We start from the raw sequence: 22,156 nt of genomic DNA on the forward strand, positions 1-22,156 counted from the left end.
ACTAACATCTGTCATTAAATATATGGAAGGAAAGTATTAATCATCTCTTCTCCCCTACTCCCTCCTCAAACAGTTATTACAATATAGCATTAAAAAGAGACTTGCTGTATTACAGTATTTCAATCTTAAGTTTTCCCAGAAACATCAAGTCTCACTGTCTTAATTTCTGCTGAAGAAGCAGTGGCAAGTCACAATGACATGAGTGCACAACGCTGAGAAAAAAGACAAAGTTTCCTTTGAGCAGGCAGGGAATAAGAAAGAGTTTCTCATATAACAAATATGCTAAAATAACAGGTTGTTTTGTCTGGGTCACAAATAGGAAGCCAACCTCAAACCAGAAGTTAAAAAATACAGCCAATTCCTTTGACCTTTCTCAGGTAATTTCTTATACTAGAGTTAGCTTCATCTACTTTAAGCACTCAAGGATGTTTAATATATAAACAAGGAGTTTTAGAACTGCTTTAACTTCCAGGTTTTCATGTATTAAACCAGTCTTATGGGAAAGAGATGCAGATATTTAATCCATAACATTATGTATTAAATTATATCTTTCCCACTGTAAGGAACACACCGTTTTTCTGCTTCAAGCTTATCCATCCTCTTCCAGAGACGATTCACTAGTGCTTCTTGTTCTTGTTCCAAAGTATTTTCAAGGTCAATCTTCTCACGTCTTAGCTGGAGAGGAAAACACAATCAATCAAAATGATGGAAATGTATTTTTTCACCAGACTGTCATTAGGAAAGATCATTGCTATATCAATGCCTTTTTATATGACGTTCTATGACAACAAAGAGAACAAGAAGAGACAAAAATCGGGCACAACACACTGGTCACAGAGACAGTCAAAACCCAGGAGACTCAGAAATTGTACAGTTGTCATGTCCCTCACAGAAACTTTTCTCACAACATTTCTTGTGAAAGGAGCTTGAAACTTGGCCGTGCAGTCACTGATGACATGACAATCTGCTCAAAGGCATCTCCTATTCCATTCTTCTCTAAAGTTCAAACTGAATTTACTGCCCATTGCACCAACATTTATTTTTTAAAAACATTGATACATTTTTAGTAAAGAATCACAGTTAAGCAAGTCAGATATGGAAGAGAAGCCATGCTTACTTTGTCTTAGACAAAGGAGCAACATAGAACAAATAGTCAAGAAATAAATGACTATACGAAGTGCCTTAAGCATTACTGTATCAACCTTACCAGCAGACACAAATGGATTTCTAGCTTACCAAAGGCTTTATAAAAGTAAACAACCTTACATTATTCCCATTTGCTTACTGGGTGAGCAGTAGAACCACACATGAAGAAATGTGCTCTTAGTATTTTAGTACAAATACAATGCAAGTAATAAGAATATGCTAGAATGCTAAAAGGCACAGCTGACCTCATTCAGGAACACTGGCAGCTGAACTCCAGAAGTTAGCAATAATGAAACACATGGGAATGGATCCAACACCTTTACGGGTGGAAAATAGTATGGAGGACCTCACCACTTTCCTGACTGGCAAGCAATTCTGTATTATGAAATGGAAAGACTGAAAACAGGCTGATTTCTTCACAAGTTTAGTGCATCACTGGGTGAAGCACTATTATAGCATTTAAATCTGCAAGAGCTCTGTGCTAACCATTAAACTAATACTGAGATAACCAAACACTTCAGGTAACAGTGCAAGCTTAATGAATGTGCAACTTTCTTCTTTAAAGCTTAGAGTAATTAGTTACTATAAGTAAAAACAGATATATATTGTTAAGCACTATAATAAGAAAAAGAAAGATTGTTTAGTAAACTTTCCCATGTCTGAGTTTCCAGATGTATGTTAGCAGCTAAGAGAACCTACACTTCAGTAAAGGAGTAGTCAGGAGAAACTTGCTTGAGCCTCACTCTAGGGATAGGAATTTGGATCCTGATGCTCACTTTGCATTTTGATTAAGTGGCCGCCACCACCACCTTGTGGCTAAGAGAGTTATTTCAACCTCATGTTAATGTCCACTCAGCTTAAGGATTTGCTGGCAGCTACATAGAATCATAGAATGGTTTGGGCTGGAAAAGACCTTCAAAGGTCATCGAGTCCAACTCCCTGAGTGAGCAGGGACACCCTCCACTCGACTGGGTTGCTCAAAGCCTTGTCAAGCCTGACGCTGAGTATCTCCAGGGATGGGGCTTCAACTACTTCCCCAAGCAACCTGTTCCAGTATTCCACCACCCTCATGGGAAAGAACTTGTTCCTAACATCCAGTCTAAATCTTTTCTTCTCTAATTTCAAACCGTCTTCCCTTATCACTACAGGCCTTTGGAAACAGTCCCTTTTCCAGCCTTCTTGTGTTCATGGCCCTCCTCTGGACCCACCCCATCAGGTCCATGCTCTTCTGTTGACAGCCAAGTGAGGTCTTAACAGAACTAAGTAAAGTAGCGAATCCCCTCTCTCCACCTGCCAGTTGCACATCTTCCTACCTTGTTATTTTTCAATTTGTACCATAGATTCCTCCATAGAGAATCAAAGAAGTACCCCATTTCATCATGATGATAGGCATTAATTAATTTATCCACAGTCATACAAAACTGGTGGAAATTCAGAGTATCAGCAACAATGAAGTTCCACATTTAATAAGAACAGAAAAAAATTATCACAGAAACAATGTACTATATTGACATCACACAAATTACTGGACTGCCACAGGCCAGTAAAACTGAAGTTCTTTAACAAGGCTTTATGTTTCATCAGTTTGCCTTTTAAGTCAGAACAATTCCTACTAATGCCACTGAGATGCTTTGATGAACATGCCTAAGATTAGATGTAAGAGTGGTCTCATTGTCTAAACCTTCATGGGAAGCATAAGCAAAACAAGTGGTGTTAAATTTATCTCTTCAATCTTCACAACTGTCTGGGGAGAAATCTTTTTAAGTATACACACAGCTGACATCTCATGGTTCAAGACCTCTGCTATCCAAGCTGCCACAAAACGGTGACCTAGAGCACAAGCAGATCACACATATATTACTAATTGTTGTGCTTCACTGCTATCAGAACTGACAGCCTTTCTCACTAGTAAGCATGGGAGTGGAAACTGATGAACAGCAACAAGATTAATTTCGTACCAAAACCCTGCATTTACAAAACTCCCCGCTGTCCAGCAGACAGGAAAGCCTGCAGTAAGGCTACTTTAAAACTATAATGGCCATTCATCTTAACAAATTAATGACTTGTTACTTTGAAAGTCAAACTGATTTTTTCTTATCCTTGATAATGCCCATTTTCTTACATATTTTAAACAATAAAGTTAAATGTAATACAAAACAAGTTTGGGTGCCTCTTCAGAATCCCGTGGTTTAGTCCTATAATTCTGAAAGTAAGGAGTTACCTGCTCCAGGGTAAGCTGCTTTGAAATTGTATCATTTTCCAGTTTTTTAATCTTCTTCATGAGTTTGTTCACTTGAAATTCCTGTTCCTGCTCTAAATGCTGCTCCAGTTCAGCTTTCTCATGCTGCAGCTAAAAATTCAGAGACAAGTGTTTTAAACAGGTAAATAAGAGCATGAAATATTATGCAACTTTTATAGGTTTATTCACGTTTATTCTCACTACACACTACATTTGCTGATAATTTCTCTTACGAGACTTCAAAATGCACAATCCACCCAAGAGCCCTTCAAAAAGGAACATGTTAAACTGTGTTCCATTTACAAAGAAGATGGAAGTAAAATATGTTTATAAATATTTAATAAGGTCAAATCAAAATAGATACCTTATATATATAGCACATAAAATAACTGTGGACAATACAAAACTAAAGAACTTGATCATAACAGTTGCAAAGCATTAATTTCAATCTAAATGCATCATCTCAAGAGCATCCAAAACATAAAATGCAGGGTTTAGCACTTCCTTCTCTCAGGCAATTGAAAGCTAAAAATCATGACTATTGAAATTGCTGTGCAACAACAACAAAATAATCTAATTTCTACTCCTGTGCTATAAAAAAGGTATTTTATATCACAAAAACACTAGTTGTTTCAACTCCATGTTATACGTGTCCTTACTATTTTTCTGTTAATTCTTCCAATGAAAAAAAATAAATCCTTTTTCTGTTAATATATCCAATGAAAAAATTCTTTTTCTCAAGGATTCACAGATTGTATTGGGTTGGAAGAGACCCTCAGAGGTCATCTTGTCCAGCCCCTCTGCAGTAAGCAGGGACATCTGCAGCTAGATCAGGCTGCCCAGGCCTACACTGAGTCTGATCTTGAATGTCTCCATGGATGGGACCTCCACCACATCCCTGTGCAGTCTGTTCCAGTATTTTAACATTCTGATTGGAGAGAACTTCTTTCTGTAAAGATCCGCAGCAGGTAGATCAAAGCCAACCAAACAAACAACATCCCTATATTTTAATATAAATTATAGCTTGGAGTAGAGCCACCTTAGTCACTTTAAAGTCAGAATCACAATGAAATTGCTCCAAGACAGGGATACACATCTTGTGGGTAGAACAGTGTGACCCGTACTGTGGTATGAACATGACAGAGGGAAAAGCAAATGTCACCAAAAGACAGTGCTGTAATTACGCTGTGCTCTGGCCATCCACTCAACACAGTGGGCACTTTCCTTCCACCTGTTTATTCTCTGCTCTGGCCATCACATAATCCATAAGATTGTAATGTTTAACTGTGTGAGGAAAAGGAGACACTCCTCTCAGTTGCAGACACATTCTGGGACAGCAGAGTGCTTTTATGAAATAATGGAGCTCAAGGATGAAGCTTCCCCTTAAAAAAGGCACTCCTCATTTATCCCTCAGACTATGACCTTGCGCATGCTACTGAACAGCCTCATTTTGGTACTTCAGCCCTAAAATGTTGTCCCATTCCTCCTTTGCTGCATCCTGAAAGCCCTATTTATTAATAAATTTGTATCAGCAGTTTGCCTCCACTTTGTGTCCAGATGTTCATCAAATAAATGATAGATGAGCTGACTGTTTATTTTGCACAATCACACTTGCATCCTTGAGCTGACGTATCAAATTTTGGAGAGCAGGAAGGGTATTAGCTTATGTTTACAGACTCACAATTTTGGAAGGAATTGTAAAGAATCAGACTTGCATGAAAACCAGCTCTGCATAGTCTCCCAATTACTTCATCTGACTCAACACACATTGTGCTATTATCTTGCTATATTGTAATGTTTTATTTTCAAGGACAGATACTTGGATGAATTGACATGTCCACAAATACATGGGTATTGAAAATAATTTGTGTTTGATTTTCATAGAATCACAGAATGGCTTATGTCAGAAGGGACCTTAGAATTCATCTGCTCCAATGCCCCTACAACAGGCAAGGATGTCTCTCAACTAGATTCAGCTGCTCAAGGTCTCATCCAATCTGGCCTTGAATACCCCCACGGAGGAGGCATCCACAACCTCCCTTGGCGAGTCTCACCACCCTCATACTAAAGAACTTCTTCCTAAGATCCACTCTAAACCTACTGTACCCTCAGCTTAAAACCATCCCCCCTTGTCCTATTGCTAGACACCCTTACGAAAAGTTCCTCTGCAGTCTTCCGGTAGCATCTCTTCAGGTATGTGAAGGCATCTCTGAAGTCCCCCCAGATTCTCCTTTCTGGTCTGACCAGCCCCAGCTCCCTCAGCCTATCCTCATAGCAGAGGTGTTGCAGCCCTTGGATCATCTTTGTGGTTCTCCTCCAGACTCACTCCGGACACAGCAATGTGTCCTTCTTACGATGGGGACACCAGAACTGGATGCAGGATTCAAGTTGGTGTCTCACAAGAGCAGATTTTGAAAAGGACTGCTGCACAATTTAAAGAATTGACTTTGTAGTTAAAACAATATAAAAAACCCACATCCTTGTGATTGTGAGCAGCCTTGTTTCACAGAAGATTTCAAGATTTACTGCTTTAAATTTAAAAACAGTAATTCAGCAAGTCCATGCTCACAGCAAGAACAGAGCCTGCATCAAAACACTTCCAAGGATAATCTAGATAATATTACTACCATTCTACAATGACTAGGGATTGAGGACACTTAGTTAAACAAAAAAATAATTCAAGTAACACATGGGGAAATACAGTAAATTAATATAAGGTTTTGCAAGGACTTCAACAGGAATGTATGTATTGACTCTTCAGGGCAGTGTTAAAGGTTGGGCTGGATGATCTTTGAGGTCTCTTTTCAACCAGGTATATTCTGAAGCTTGGGGTTTTTAGTAGAAATTCTCTGCTGAGATACAGATGTGCCCCTTCACCTCTGCAGCATTCAGCCTAGAAAATTAAATATTATGCTAAACAGAGGAAACTGCAGTGGCAAAAGCATCCACTCTGCTTGCAGAGGCAGAAATTGATGCCACAGTTATAAACAAGTATTATCAAGCAATGGTATGGCACCAGCAAGCCTGACAATAGGAAGACAGCATTAATCCAGTGAAAATACCCCTTTTATGTGCTACTGTGTACATTTAGAATCTAGCTGGCATATAGAAAATACTTCAAAATTATCTATTTCAATACTGACAACCTGAAGTAATTCTGTGTTTTGTAATAGCAATGCACAGCGTGCTGAACTGGGCAATTCTTGTTAGGCTGTCAGTGAGGAGTGCTGCAGCTTGTGCTCTGACAGACAGCTTTCACGTTTTCAGTGTTTTAGCACTCAGGGAGCTCACTGCAGATATTAGCCTGAATGCAATGCATATGCCCCTACAATTGTGACAAACAAAGGTCTGACCAAGTAAAAACCGACACACAGGCCGTAGGACAATAGTCCCTCTGCTAGGTGGCTTTCAACTGAATAGTACTGCAGTAATTTCGAGGCAGCTCTAGACTAGTGAATATTTTTAAAAATTAAGACACTACAAATGACATGTCATTTACCAGAAGTACACTGCTTTCCCTGCTCTAAAACACAAAGCCTTAGCCAGAACAGATTCATATGCTCTCTTTTTTCTCTCAGTGAGACAATAAGCAGGAAGCCATTTGAGGCACAACAACAGCATGAACTTTGAAAATCTAGTTCCAGGCCAGACCAGTGCTGCCTGGCCAGACCAAAGATTAAAAGTTTAATCCAAATAGCACAGAACAGTGAAGCAACCAATTACTGCCCACACTTCCACTGCAGACTACTGTATTTCTGGTTAAGTCATCGTCCACAGTCTGCATCTAATTTAGCTATAATCCTCTCCAGACCAAAGATACCAAAAATGGAAGTGGGCATTGATCAATTCATTATTTGCCTCACAGTTGTCAGAAAATCAAAAAGATGAATTGTAATTACCTTAACTTTCTGTCCCTGAAAGACAGTAGTGAGGAATTTACCACTATGCCTGTGTAACAGGAAGAGTATGCCAAACTAGAAAAGATACTGTAATGAATACTAGGTTGAGCATGAGATGTGTGCTAATAGTGCTCTCTTTTCCACAAAATGTGTTTGTCTGTAGTAGCAGGAGACACTCATCTCAGACTTTTTATCTGACAGACTACATGGGTGTAATTTCCAGGATTCATAAGTGAAGAATCAAAACTTACAAAGAACTAGTAAGCTTTCAGAAAACAAAAACCAATGTCAGCATTCTTTTCAGTTCTTTGCTACTTAAGAACATAGCCTGCAACTCATCAACACTCTAACATCACAGGACCACAGGATGTCAGGGGGTTGGAAGGGACCGCTGGAGATCTTCGAGGCCAACCCCGCTGCCAGAGCACAGGTCACACTCACTAAATGCATGGTGACTACAGAGACAGCCAACTATTTTTGTGGAAACATTCATTAAAATTCCAATGTTTGCTAATTCTACAGGTAAGCTGTTTAGGGGAAGGGGCCACTCCCTGTGCATAATTTATAAGCTGCTGAGCAATTTTCTAGTGTTTTGGGGAATATAATCATATGAATTATATTTTTTTTGCATTTCACTAGCTCATCATATTAAGGACATAATCAAGGCATTAAATGAGATCTGCATCTAGCATACACACAGAGTTTGCTTTTTAACAAACAAGCACTCCACCTGTACTACAGTGTTGAGCCACTGTAAAGGTATGAAATGTCATCCAGATGCATGGACTACAAAACCTACTGACCGGGCAAGATTCCTCTGACGCAGCTTAAAATATGCTTTGCACTAAAGCTTTGATGTATCGCTTCTCATCTTCCCCTCTGCGTGCTGCAGTTAACAGGTGAACCCATAAGCAAGATATTCTACGCTGCTCACCTTTCACAGGGACAGTCACTACTAGCATTGACAGGATGCTGACAGCTAATTTTTTTCAGGTGAGCTGGGTTAGTATTCAGAGGGGAAAAACTCACAGTTTACTGCCAAAAACTGCTACCTGGTGATGCTGAGAGAAATGACACAGCTTTAGGACTAACAATTTGGAAGACAGGTGCATTTAGGAGCTGTCACTTTTTAAAATCCTCTGGTTGACATGACCACATTTATCACATGTTCAGTGAGGCTTGTAGAGCCAGATGAAGTGTAAGGCCATAGGCTGATACTGTTTAGTAAAAGCAAGTAGTGGTGAGACTTTCACCTCCATAGCACTGTAATAATGGCTACATAGGTACTTTTTTTCAGCAGCAACTTGTAGCTTGCCTACTGAAAGCTGTATAATGCTTACAGGATAAGGTTGAAACTGATAAGCTTCCTCCAGAGGCCATAAGATGAGACAACTTCACCAGTTTTGCCCGCATTATGTTTCAGATTTAAGTGCTTCTCTGAATCCTTCTCTCACTAGTGAGAATGAAATTACACCTTTTAAGGGTTTCCAGTGCATAAGGAGCACAATGCTCTTGTGTTATTTCACACACTACAATGAGGCACCAACTTGGCCATTTACCTTTTTCCTTAATTTAAGGCAGTAATCAAAAGATACTTTCTGAAAGTCCACAGCAAAAAAAGACTAAAATTTAATTTTAGTCTTAGTTTGACAGGAAGTTTATATTTCTCTTTGTGAGGTGTGACCCTATTATGCCTAGTATTAGTAATTTAAGAGCAGGTAAAGATACAGTTTCAAAGCAATCTCAGTTGAACTCTTAGGGGAAAAAAACCTAGATAGAGCAATTTGGTTGTGGCAAAATTTTTACAGTACAAATTTGTGTTCAGAGTCATTCAGTAAGTTGAAAACCCTTCAGCCAAATCAAGTGTAATTTATGCTTTTAAAGTAGGTTTTACTTTCCTCTACACAATGTATAGTGCACACCCCAGGTAACCTGGTTCTGTAACTGGTTTCTATATCTTTCAATTAAACAACATCACTCAACATACCATTTCTCCCTTTTCTAGAAGAAATTTTAGTGGAGAGTTTTTTTCCTAATGACATCTACATTTTACTTCAACCAGAAAAGAACACTCAATAACCCTATTTAACTGCCATCTGCTTCTCTATTTTTCATAAGAACATCTGACTTTGAAAGCAAACGTACATTGCACTCAGAAACACCCTTGAATGTTCTCAAGAACAGCAAAGGGAAATAGTAGTATCAGCTGAGGGAAAGTAGGTTTACAGTGGATCTTAGGAAGAAGTTCTTCAGTATGAGGGTGGCGGGACTCTGGAATAGATTGCTCAGGGAGGTTGTTGATGCCTCCTCCCTGGGGGTGTTCGCAGCCAGGTTGGATGAGACCTTGAGTAGCTTGAGTCTAGTTGAGAGGTGTCCCTACCCATGGCGGGAAGGTTGAAGCAGATGGTGTCTAATGTCCCTTCCAACCTAAGCCATTCTAGGATTCTATGATGAATATATTATCTTGATCCTTAAATTAATCCATGATAGTAGGCATCAAATAGACAAAGTTATAGAAGTCCTAATTTTTAAGCAACAGAAGTGTCAAACAGAATTAGCTCTAATGTTGTTTCCAAACAGCATTATTTCCTAATGGCAAAGTTAAACATGTTTTAAGTCTCCAGCTGCAGAACATAACAAGTGCTTACGCCACATGAATTAGGTTCGTTAAAACTGATTAGTTTTTCAGGACAAAGCTTGAAAGCAGAAAAAAACAGCAACAGTGGATCACACCACACATGTACCTAACTTAGTACCTTGTCTCCTGCAGAGGCCAAAAAGTACATAACTACAAAGGTGTTTAGGTAAGTCTAATAGAACAGGGCAAGCACATACAACGTTTCCAACAAATACTTGCCAAAAATTAGCAACTTGGGTAACAAAAAGTTTCTCCCCCATACATTTTCCCAGCATCTTCAACATTTCTACTTTTAGCCCCAGACTGATGTGTTTTAACTAAAGAGAAACAACTGGTTTGTTATAAGTATGGATATGGATAAACTTACAGGTAAAGTCTCCTTCAAGTATCACTGCACATTCTTGTAGTCTAAGTTTATTATTACAAGACTCTTCTTAAATATTAAATATTCCAGAAAAGAAGTCTTTATTTCAGTAACATTTCAAATTAATCACTTTAGTAAGACAGGTAACATTTGCTGAAAGCTACATCTGTTTCTTTGTATCTTGACAAACTTTCACATTCTCAACAGGGTCAGCCTGCAGATGCAAACTTTAGAGCCACATATTAAAAAATGCTTACGCACTACACTTGTACTTTGCTTTTATCCGGTGTCAGCTCTAAATAGCTACAACCTGACCACATCCCTCTGACTGCAGTGATACTAACAAAAAGGTTCAGCCACCTGAAGCATCAGTAAAGGCACCAATTACCTGCATCAGTTTTCTTGAAAGCTCATTAGTGAGGAATTCCTCTTCCTTTTCATAGTTAACTGCAAGTGTTTCTTTTTCTTTCTGCAGAGCTTGAATCTTCTTAAATAGAGTATTACTGATGAATTCCTCTTCCTGCTCCGCCCTTGCTTGCTGTGGAGTAAAGACACAGTTTTAAGGAAAAAGGGAACAAATTTCCACATTAAAATCTGCAATTATTCTGTTACCTCCACACCTCTTTTTTTTAATCTTGACACGGTCTTGGAGAAGAGTAGGCTGAATCTAAGTGCTGTGACCACTGCCCTTGCTAGCACCTTTCTTTGTTTTCTGTTCCACATCTTTCAAGTGAGAAATCTAGATTGGTGCTTTAAAGGGGCTTACCCTCAAATGCATAAACTTCTCAACCTTTTAAACTTCATAATATTATTACTTGTTCACAGATACCTACTTTTACCTACTCTTTTCCTGAAAACAAAACCCTTTCTAAACATTCTCCATCATGTGCTGAAGCACAGCTCTAAGACTGCTGCATTCAGCACTGTGCCTTCTTTCCAGAGTCCTAGATGGCAGTCCTGCTTTCCAGGAGGCAGATAATATGCTTATTCTTTCACCTAGATATGCCCTGCTTCTGAGCTACAGGCAGCATATCTCATCTCATGAGGATTTCTACCCAACCACCAGGCAACATGCTTCCATTACTTCTCATAAGTTTTACTTTACTATGTACAACATCAACGTCAAAAAAATGCCATGTGGCAGCTTTACCCTGAGGATTTTCAAATTTCTTAAGCGGACAGCTACTCTAGAATTCTTCCCCATGAAGAATCACCACAGAAGACAATTTTCATTTCACCTCTCCTCTAGCACCGAGGCACAGAAAGCCAGCTTGTTCCCTCACATTCCCTACTTAACTTGATAAATGAAACACAGAAGCTGTTTTTTGGAAGTCGGTGCTAAAGGGCGATGGAGTGTATTTAATACGGGCAAATTAACGATCACAGATACAAATCAGCAGAGCAAACGCTACCAAAAAGTGTGCCAAAATAACCAGCTCTTTATGGCACACTGGAAAAATGGACGAAATATTCCATTCTGTCAGTGACCTTTTAACTGGAATTATACAGTCCCTAGTAGTCCAAGAGACAATTACTTAAACAGAGACACCTTTTGTGTCTACATGAAAAGTCACATAAAGAATATAAATGCCTATGAAACCAGTGGAACAATAGGACAACTGTAAATTTCCTCATGATATCATCAGCATCATAAAATATAAAGTGATAGTTTGGAAACTTCTCAGATGCGTCCTCCTTCCATCCAATCCTTCTCTTCACATCTTTATCTCTGCCTCTTGTGTCTTCTCCCATCTCTATCACTTTTTCTTTCTTGGCCCTTTCCTGCTATCTATCTGCCACCAGCTCCCTTTTCCCTGTCACCAGATGAGCTGGCACAAACCCAGCCTAGGGGGAAAAAAAAAGGCAGAAAGATCTGGCACCGTTTATTAGCTTAGGACCTGCACAGCACCTCCCCCTCTATTGCTTGTGCATCTCAGTGGCAGAGAACCACTACTCCAGCACATTCAGCATTGGTATTATGACTTGTCAAGATAAAGTACAGTTGTCCTAGAGTTCTGAAAAAGTGCTAAATTGGCGGGCCACAGATCAGAGGATTAAAAATGAAGGAATCTAACTGATCTCAACAACGGAGTCTGTCACATACTAAACGTGGCTTTACTTAGAACTGCTAATAATCTTGTACCTTCAGAGACACTTTGGAACAGAGTAAACAAATTGCAAGGGTTCCCCATCCTCAAATTGTTAAAATTCACGCATGCTGTTCCAAAATCAACTCCTCTACTGCCTTCGCTACACAGGATTTGTCCTAGGGTCTGCTTTTCAGTAGTTTAGACAATAAAAGATGAAGTTTGCTTAAAATCAAATTAGAAAGCATTTTCTTCTTAAGAAGAAAAGAATAAGGGTATTTCTACTTTGATTTCTGTTCATCCCTAACTTGCACAATTTGTTCTACTCATGCTCTGCATCAATCTAAAGTGCTAAAAAAACATTATTACAGCACCAAGCCTGCACAACACCTCATAGCCAGATCCTGGTGTTATGTTAATGATGGGTGCTTAGGCCAACATGAACACAGGCTGCCAAGATCCCAGCACACTCCTGGCCAAATACCCCTCCTTTGTGCTTGCACAGGTGCTCATGTGGCCAGGCAGCAAGCCAGGCTAGGCAGGAGGAGACACCCTTTCCTCCTCCCACTTTTCTTTCCTGGATCCACATCCTAAATTGGCATACCACACAGGCAGAGGGGGCTGGCACATGGAAACTAAGAATGAGCAGCCACAATTCAGACCTGTTTAAACTGCTCTGCAAAAGCCCCTTTTATCTACACTGTGCAAGACCCGAGCTTGCATTCAATAGATTCAAAGGAAAAGCTGAGTATGATTACATCAGCCTCTATTTTGCAAAGAATCTATTTCTCAGCTGCACAAACAACAGGAACCCTATAAATCTAACTATGAACTGTAAGTTTCAGATAACTAAACATCGCATTTAACACAATGAAACCTCACTTGAATTACCCAAAGGTCAGCAATTGCAACACAAACATTTTAGCTAAAAAACATCATACAGTTATTAAGACTGGGTTCAAAAGCACAGGATGCATTACCATATTTCTTCTAAATCAAATTAGTTTCATTCTGAAACTTTCCCTTCATCTTAGTACTTGGGGATAGTTCAGTTATCTTAAGTGATAAAATCATTCATGTTTACTTTAATATTGCCTAAAATCTTGTTGCTCATTTCACCCCATAAACTGGTGTTGTAAAACTGATACATACATTATTTAATAACTGGTTTCAATGCTATTTCCTGAACAGACTGCAATATTTTTCTGAACACATATACATTGTGTTTCCATATTGATAATCTTTTTGTTAAGTATCTGCATATGAAAAGAGGCTCTGATAGGACCCCAAAGAAAACCCCTGGAAATCAGAGACCGCAGGCCTGGGCATAGATATCTTCAGGTTTTTTTTTCTTCTCTGCTAGCCATATCACATTCAACACCCAAAAACTCTTAACAGCAATTCCTTCTGTTCTGTTTACCTTATTACAAAGTACATTGTGAAGGCTCCGAGTGATACAAAATGATAACATCTGATCAGTCAGTCTCTGGAAACCTGAAACACGCAATCTACTTCCACTGCAGATTTTCTGCACAGCCACCATCTCCTGTGTTTCAAAACTTCAGGCAGAGCTAACACAGAGCATTTCATGGACAAGCCAACTAATGAAAATCTGCAATAATTTTGGCCATGACCATAATTGACAAAGTCTATCATGTTACTCTGCAAGAAATCAAGAATTAAGAAGAGTAAAAAAGTACCTCATGGGCATAAACCACACAAAACCTCTTGTATTTTCTAGGAAGAAAAATCCCATTATTTCTATTACAGCAGCATATGGAACCCTTATGACTAGTAAAGGTGATGTACTTGCAATCCAATGAGCTAATTTTAAAAGAATTAAGAATTGTTTTTCTCCTAAACTTTATATAATAACTGAGTATCATATTTGAAAGTGAATCTCAATAGAAGTTATTTTTCCACGTTGTATATGCTATCACAAAATGTGAAAAGTTAGTGTTGAAATATTTCCTGCTCTCAGTTCTTCCCATAAATATAGCAGATCAAGTTCACAAAGCTGTATTTCCCTCTGCTCTCTTGCTTCCAGTACATGCAGCAGCTTATCCTTACAGTGGGATGCTCTTTGTGTCACCGAGTCATATCCCAAACACCACTCTAGTGCTGTTTTATGAAGCAGCAAAATCCAGTATTCCCAGTGAAGCACCAGCTTCAACAGTCAAAACTAAAAAAATTAATAAAATCACTGAATTACAGCCTTCTACCCCCAGTTGTTTCTCCTAAAAGCTTCACAAACCCTAATGCACAGTAAGTAAGCAGGTGCAACAACCACAGTTAATGCCTACTGCTTGTTCAGTATCAGTACAACATTACTAAGGATCTGACACAAACAAGTTCTTGCATCTTAGTTTTGCAGACTGCTCCTTTCACATACACTGGACCACCTGAAAGCCAGACACCAAGGATGCCTGGCTAGCACATGGACAAAGCAACACCTAACTCCAGTAGCATCCACAGTAAGAGGCTACACTGTTTCCAACAAGAAACATCCTCCCAAGCAATGCTTTAACCTACTGAAGGTTCCTCATCTTTAAGGCATAAGCCACCATGACCTCTTTACCATTCATCCATTCTATTATGGTGCAATTTCTGTTGACAGGACCCTATGGAAAATACAAGCCTGAAGATGGAGCTGAAGAGCAGTTTAGTCTGGTTGCTATAGGCAAGAAACTCTATCTTAGCTACTGAATATAGACTGAAAGATTGGAGCAGCTTTGGGAAGAGATTATCTCAGTTGCTGAACACACACCACTGAACTCAAGCTGTCACTGGAGAGAAGTGTCATTCCAAAAGTCTACTAAAACTTATGACGAGGCAAAAAGCGTGTGAAGTGCACAAAGTTACAATGGCACATTCTTAGAACATGCAGCTCTTGCATAAAAACAAAACCTCAGTTACCCAGTTCTCCTGAAGTACACACTCCTCCTCTAACAGTATTAATGCAAGTTACTGCTCTGGCCATAGTTTTTGGAAGCAGTTTAAAACAGAACAGAAAACTGCCAGTCTATAAATGCAATAAATATTGCACTGAGTTGATACAGTTCCCTTACAGGGGGAAATTTATACTGCAGCTTTTCAATTTTTCCCTACAAATCTTCCAGCCACACTTGACATGAAAACACCACATGCGATGCACATTTCAGACAAGGAGAAACATGAACCACCCTAAGAACAGAAGTCAGCGTAAGTCAGGAGACTGATGGTTCACGCTACTGCCAACTATCGTGAGTGGCCAGGAGCACACCTCTATCTGGTAAGGGCTGAAGGACAAGGAAATCCCACCAAAGTCCCGGTATGATGCAGGCACAGCCTTCCTCCTAAGTAAAGGTACTTTTTGTCAGCCTGGTGGCCTGTCTGAAAAGACAATGAATGCTTTTGTGGTTGAAGTGGGGAGCTGGAATTCAAGTTCTGGGTTCAATTTGTAGTGTGATTTCCTGCTTAATCTACAGCATCCCCCAGGGTCACTTCCTCAGTTCTGACATGAAAGTGCTTTTATTAATTTCTTTTTTTTTTTTCCCTAGTTTTCTCTTCTTTAAGATGCCTTTTCAGGAGTAACAGAGCCACACAAATAGCAGAACTAGGCATTTTTATTCTGGGGTCTACACTTTCTCCTGTAAGCCCCATACTTTTGAAAACAAACAACCAGTAATACTTTGGTATGTTTCTTTCAGAACCTCAAGCTGCTGGCTTTTGTTTGTTTTGTTTTGTTGGGGGTGGGTTGCTTGTTGTTTTGAACAAACACACAAAGCTCATAGAGGAGGAAAGGGATTTTTAGTTTGCATGCTTACCAGGTGTTTTTTTCCAAAACACAGTAATCAAGAAAAAAGTGAAATATCAGTATTGAACTTCAGCTGGTAACTTCAGCTAATCTAAATGCTACCTATCAATTAATATTAAAGCCACAGTCAGAAGCGTCTCAAAACACAATCCCTACATTTCAGCTATTCAGCAGATGAGGTCTACTGCATGAGACAAAAAAACATACCTGATTTTTATTACTATAAAGTGTTAAGTTACAGTTCCTTTTAATCTCCATTTAGAGTTCTCCCTCCCCTTCATTTCCCCACTCCTCTCCTTTTTAAAAGGCCCATTAGGTTTTGGCTAGACATGTCAAAACACGTCTGTGACAACACTCCCAATACTAACTCCAGTCACAGTGAGTTTTTCACTCGATAACTACCAAGCAGATCCAGCAGATTGCTGTGTGAATCCACAATGACCACAGACTTGACTGGAGAAACGAGCTGAGGCAAATGACATCAGACATACATTTTTCTCCCAAGTCATTTTTACCATGATCAAATGTTTTCAGCTCAACATCACTCATGCAGCCTTGCAAGTCCTCTCAAAAATTCAGTTACCTTCAAGATCTGTGTGCATACGTCTTGTGGTTTGGAACAGCATTTCAAAAGAGCTCCCAGAACTGACCAGCTTCCTAAGCGCAAAAGTTCAGTATTACTTGTACATGATAAACAGTTTCTCCGCATCAGCAATTAAGTAAATTGTTTCATGGTATACAATTCCATTCCACTTCAGATATGCAAACACTTAAACTAGCTTCTTTCTCTGCATTTTGCTGCTGACCTGCAAGATTCTTGCACAACTGAAACATGCAGGTGGTGAAAATGAAAGCAGCAAGTTATGAAAACAGGCTCATCTCACCACCGTATTTACAAAATAAATGCATTCGGTTCACTACAAACAAGGTATCAAAAGCCATGCGAAACTGATAACTAATACAACCAATCCCTGGACTGACCTCAGTAATTTGCAAACAATTTAAATGCCTTTTTTCAAAACAAAAATCAGACTGTATTCTCTTCAAAGGTTTTTGTTATATCAAAACATTGGCTTTAAATAGCGCACATAAGTGCAGCACACGAAAAAGCCACATTTTCTGTGTCAGTGTCGAGAGGGTCCAGAAAAAAGCATCAAATCTCAAATAACTTTCACTTAGCAGCTTAACCACGACCAAACACTGTTACAAAAGTCTTAATGTAATTAAAGACTACATGGTAATAAAGCACCACAAAGGAAAGGTAGCAAGGTTACACAGGCAAACATTAAATATTTCCTATTTTGAGTGCCTGAACTTACAATGTAACAATCTGACTATTCATTAGACATAAGATTAATAGCGCTTATTTTTCAGCTACTTAAACGTCATCATGTACAAGCTCCCAGACAGCTATCAGCACTGCAGTCTCTGCTTCTAGTACGCAAGAGCTGTAACCTGAGCCAACAGAAGTTACAGGCCAAGGCAGGAATGACCCAGCAGGAAAATTAAATCTCACCCACACACCTTTCCAAATGGCTCTGTTTCATGAGGTCATTTCTCCATCTCAGCACTGTACATGAAGTACACATTCCTTGCACTTCTTGCATTTTCAGTGGCAGCGGATTTCCAGCGCATGTGTAAAATGAGGATAGTGCACAGAAACAAGAAAAGCCCACCTCCCTGCATCCTCAAGTTCATTGCATACAAGCAAAATATTTCTTCAAAATACGTATTAAATGTTTGCTAGAAGGATCGTAGTGACAACTCATGTAAACATAGTCAGGGAGGCAGTAAGAATGGGTCTAGAACACAGCTCCACCCTCAGCCCAGCAGAGGCTGGTGACCCTTCCGAGCACAAAGGATAGGCAACACCACTCCTGCAGAGGATACCTCTGCTTTGCTAGGGTTTTCTCTCTTTTTTTTCAGTTTGTATTGAAGATTTACATCAACAAAGTAACAGAATTTCCAATATGGGCAATAAAGCTACACCGCTACACCAAACACTGAACCAAAGTTTGAAATACTTCTATTAATCCTTTACTGATGGCTACAGGAGAGAAGCTTTTGCTTTACAAGGACGGCTGGTGACACTGCTGGTGACACTACTGGTTTACTGGCGATTTTTTTTGTACTGTGAATCATTTGCTAGCTAATCAATAAGTGTAAAACAAATAGAATACAGAAGCACATGGAACAGGTTTTGCTTTTGTTCAGTTGCAGTATAAAAGCTGCTGAAAAATGTCATAAGGATGCATCTATACACATCACTAGATTTGTAGTTTTATGGTTAGCTTGCCTGAATTTTTGAATGCACAGGTTTCTGAACATGAAAGATAGGGGGAAAAAAAGAAGAAACCAAATTCTTTATAGCTACAGGTGTAGTATATACTGCTGTTTTGTGTTTGGGATTATTTTTAAACTCGTTTTCCATACCCTGCATAATTATTAGAATTCCCCCCCCCCCTTTTTAAAATGCTGTGGTTTTGTTTGACTTGCATCTAGAATACTCGGTTTTAACCTAATCTGTTTGTGTTGTGCTACTTAGTCGCAACTTAAATGTCAGCAACACCACCACTCTGTACTAGAGCCTGCAAGAAATACAGTAGTGCAGCAAATCAGTCCAAATTATTCTGCAATATCAGGTATGTAATGCATAAACACTTCTAGGCTAACATTTAAAACTTAGTTTTTCCTCACCCGGTGATAATTCACTATTTGTCTTCAATGTCCCCACACATTAACTAGTTCACTTTGTTGGACTAACCAATTAGCAGACTCAATACTGCACACTCTCAAAGTTTCAGAACACAAAAAGATTCAGCAGAATGATGTACACCATTAGTTGACTAATGTACTACACAGCTTTTGTCCAGAGGTATGCATGTTGGTGCTAACAGGCATTGAGCTATGCTTTAAAATAACAAACTTCTGCTTAAAATGCAACCACAGCAAACTATTATAAAAAGTAGCTTTGCTGCCACAACAGCTTCTCTATTTAAAGACAAAAGAGCACAAGCAAAAGCAGGGATCAGAGACTTAATAGTCACACCCCCCCCCCCCCCAAATAATCTTCATGAAAATCTTACGTCATGTTATGCAGCTCAGGTAACTCACTGCAGGAATACAAATATGATACACTTTTTCTTCATCAGAGTGTGTAATGAAATTATTATTATTCTCCTATACCAAATTCTTCTAGCAAAAAGCATCAGGCCACTGCAGTGCCACCAGCATGCCACAGGTATCATTGACCCTCCCTGTTCCCAGGCAGAAGACAGTAAGTTTCACCATTTCTAGATGGGGTCCTGAGCTCAAACAGCCCATGTACTCATCCTGTTATCCTAGATCTAAGTGGCTTTCAGCACATGTAGATGCCTCTTCCTTTCAATTTATTTAAACTAGGGAGGAGGACTACCAGTCCAGTTCTGGTGTTTCCAAAATTCAGCAAGAGATGCTCACTATGAAATTTCTTGATTTCCTTTTAAAAACTTTTTTTTTGCTGTCAGCTTCTTGTTTGTTTTAAAGGATAACTTAGTCTTTACTTACAAGGTGTCCCGAGTCACTTGATGTAACTAACCTCTTAAGGGCACTCCTAAAATCTCCCCTCATTTCCTCTTGCACACATTAGCTTTCTAGAGAAACAGTTTCTCGGCCATCTACAAATGGCAAACACAAAGCCTGTTATTGAGTACAATCATACCTTGTTCCAAACTAACACAGTCATGAAGTAAACATACTGTCCATCCCACTGTTAAGGCACATTAGCAGTAACTTCATCACAGCAAACTAATGTCTCTTCTTATCCTTACTAGGAGTCAGGGAGTTGAGTAGTAGCTTGTTTCTTCCTTCTCTACACTTTGGACATCTTACAGTACATACCCACAGTATTCTGAAGAGCAATCTCTTCTGAGGTTTTCAAGACAAGGAACAAGTCTACCAATTTAGTGCATGAAAATATGATGAGGAATAAAAAGGGCCTTTGCTCTGTACCCTCTGTCCCTGAACTCTACAAATAGAGTCTTTCAGGATGTGGGGGGAATACAATCATCCTTGAATACTCACACCATACAAACTCGGAGAAGTAGGTCTACCACAGAGAAATTTTTAGGAAATGCCTACCCACCTTTCCACCCACAGAGCAAGAACTTCCAGTAACACGTCTCAATTTTCAGTGAAAAGGGAGTACACTGCAGATCTGAACCTCAGGTTAAAGTTACTCTTGAAAAGCTTTTGATGTTTATTTGAAAGAGAAGGGAAACAAAGTGGAAATCCCACCACTACCAACAACAACAAAAAAAAGCCCCCAAACCCTTGTAACACCTGCTGTTGAAAGTAGAAATTAAACTGAAAGGCACAGAAAGAAGCATAACTTCATACTACAGCCCATTACACAGTGTTAAGGAAGATTTCTACTTTTACTCAGGATCAAAATATATCATTGTGGGAATTATATGTGTGGTATGAGTTTAAAATATCATTAGCACCAGCTAATAAGGGAACTACAAAGTCCTCAGCTTCACATTAACAAGTAGAAACATCACATTTTTAGAACCAAAATTTTACTGAAATGTTACAGGTTGCTGAAACACTGATAGGCTTTTTCAGCCTTTCAGCTGAGCTGAAAAGATATTCATCTACTTCACAAATCCTACTCCAAACTGACAAACAGGTTGTGTGCAGTATTAATGCATAGGCAATGACATTTCAGTCAAATTCCAAGTTGAGGAGGGGAAGAAAAGACCTTATCCTAAGAGTTTTTCTGTCAATTAGGGGATCAGATGATGAGCTGAGGGAATAAGCTCATCCAGGAACAAAACTGCTGAAAGGGAATGCATGAAGGAATAGAAGACTCTCAGGAGCTGAAAGACCTGTCTCCATAGGTAACAGACTACAATGTCTGTATTTTAACCGAAAATCTGTAAAATTAAAGACTCGGATGTCAGAATTAAAAACGGCTCCAATGTTTCTGCAAACATTTTGGTTTAGCTTTCATCAAGGAGTCCACATATGCCACAGAGATGTGACACCTGCACATCTGTAATTTGTGCTTTGTAGTTTCCTATTTAGACACTTGTATTTTTACTGTGGAATAGTTCAAATATCTTGCCTTCATTCTCACATCTCTCACCTCATACATTGAAATGGGACAGTAACAGTTCACCTAATTAAAAACAAGACACCTCTTCAGTTATATAGAAGGACTTGACTGAAGAAGTGGAACTTGAGATGTTCCCTTCTGCATGTCTCCAGGCTGCTGCACTGGAAGCAAGACGACACAGAAATGTTTTCTGTTGCAGATCCATAGAAACTTGGTTTATATTGTGTGGTTTGTCTCTATTCTAGAGTACGTCTTTGTCTCTTCCATTCATTCTCTTTAGACCCCAAACTTGTGCACAATTCAATTTGTATATTTTGTCCCCATTATTCTCCTCCTTCAATTTTGGGTTGGTTGGTTGGTTTGTTTTTTTTCACCGAGAGAGAAAGGATTCACCTCTTGCTCAGCTGCTAAATTCAGCAACTTCCTCCTACCCCTCAGCCTAAAAAAGAGCAGCAAAGCAACTGCTCCTGTCACTGCTTTTCCAAGGCTATGCTGAAATACATCAGATGTCTACTGATGACAACTTTCACTCCTTTGGAGGACAGCACTGTCTTGTTTTCTCATTCCAATCACATTTCAAGACCTATTTGTGAGAAATCAGCTCTCCATCCTCTTGCAGTACCCCATAAATCCAGCTGCCCAACCAGGCATGTATGCAACTGCCATGGAGTCACTGTTCCAAGGAATTTCTGCTCTTCTATTCCTCACCTGAAGCCCCACCCAAGCACACCTTATGAGGTGCAGCATGAAAGCAAAACCTTTTGTTGCAGTCTCTAGCAGATGTGTAAGCTTACTCACCACAGCTGTGTACTACACATTTCCTCATTTAAAGCAAGGAGGTTTAGCAGACAGTTTGTATGTGAAAACATACACCATGTGTACCAACAGT

At 39.3% G+C, this 22,156-nt stretch overlaps 1 protein-coding gene across 1 annotated transcript in view; it reads right to left on the reverse strand.

Moving 5' to 3' along the window:
* Positions 1-22,156, reverse strand: part of CCDC6 (coiled-coil domain containing 6) — a 42,836-nt gene that overhangs the window by 12,748 nt on the left and 7,932 nt on the right. The window contains exons 2-4 of the mRNA XM_054174596.1: positions 10,675-10,824; positions 3,368-3,496; positions 572-675 (exon numbers count right to left, since the gene is read on the reverse strand). Coding sequence (XP_054030571.1) covers positions 572-675; positions 3,368-3,496; positions 10,675-10,824 — 383 coding nt within the window. The remainder of the gene's footprint in view (positions 1-571; positions 676-3,367; positions 3,497-10,674; positions 10,825-22,156) is intronic.

Source organism: Dryobates pubescens, chromosome 30, assembly GCF_014839835.1.
Source record: "Dryobates pubescens isolate bDryPub1 chromosome 30, bDryPub1.pri, whole genome shotgun sequence".
NCBI classification, from domain to species: Eukaryota; Metazoa; Chordata; class Aves; order Piciformes; family Picidae; genus Dryobates; species Dryobates pubescens.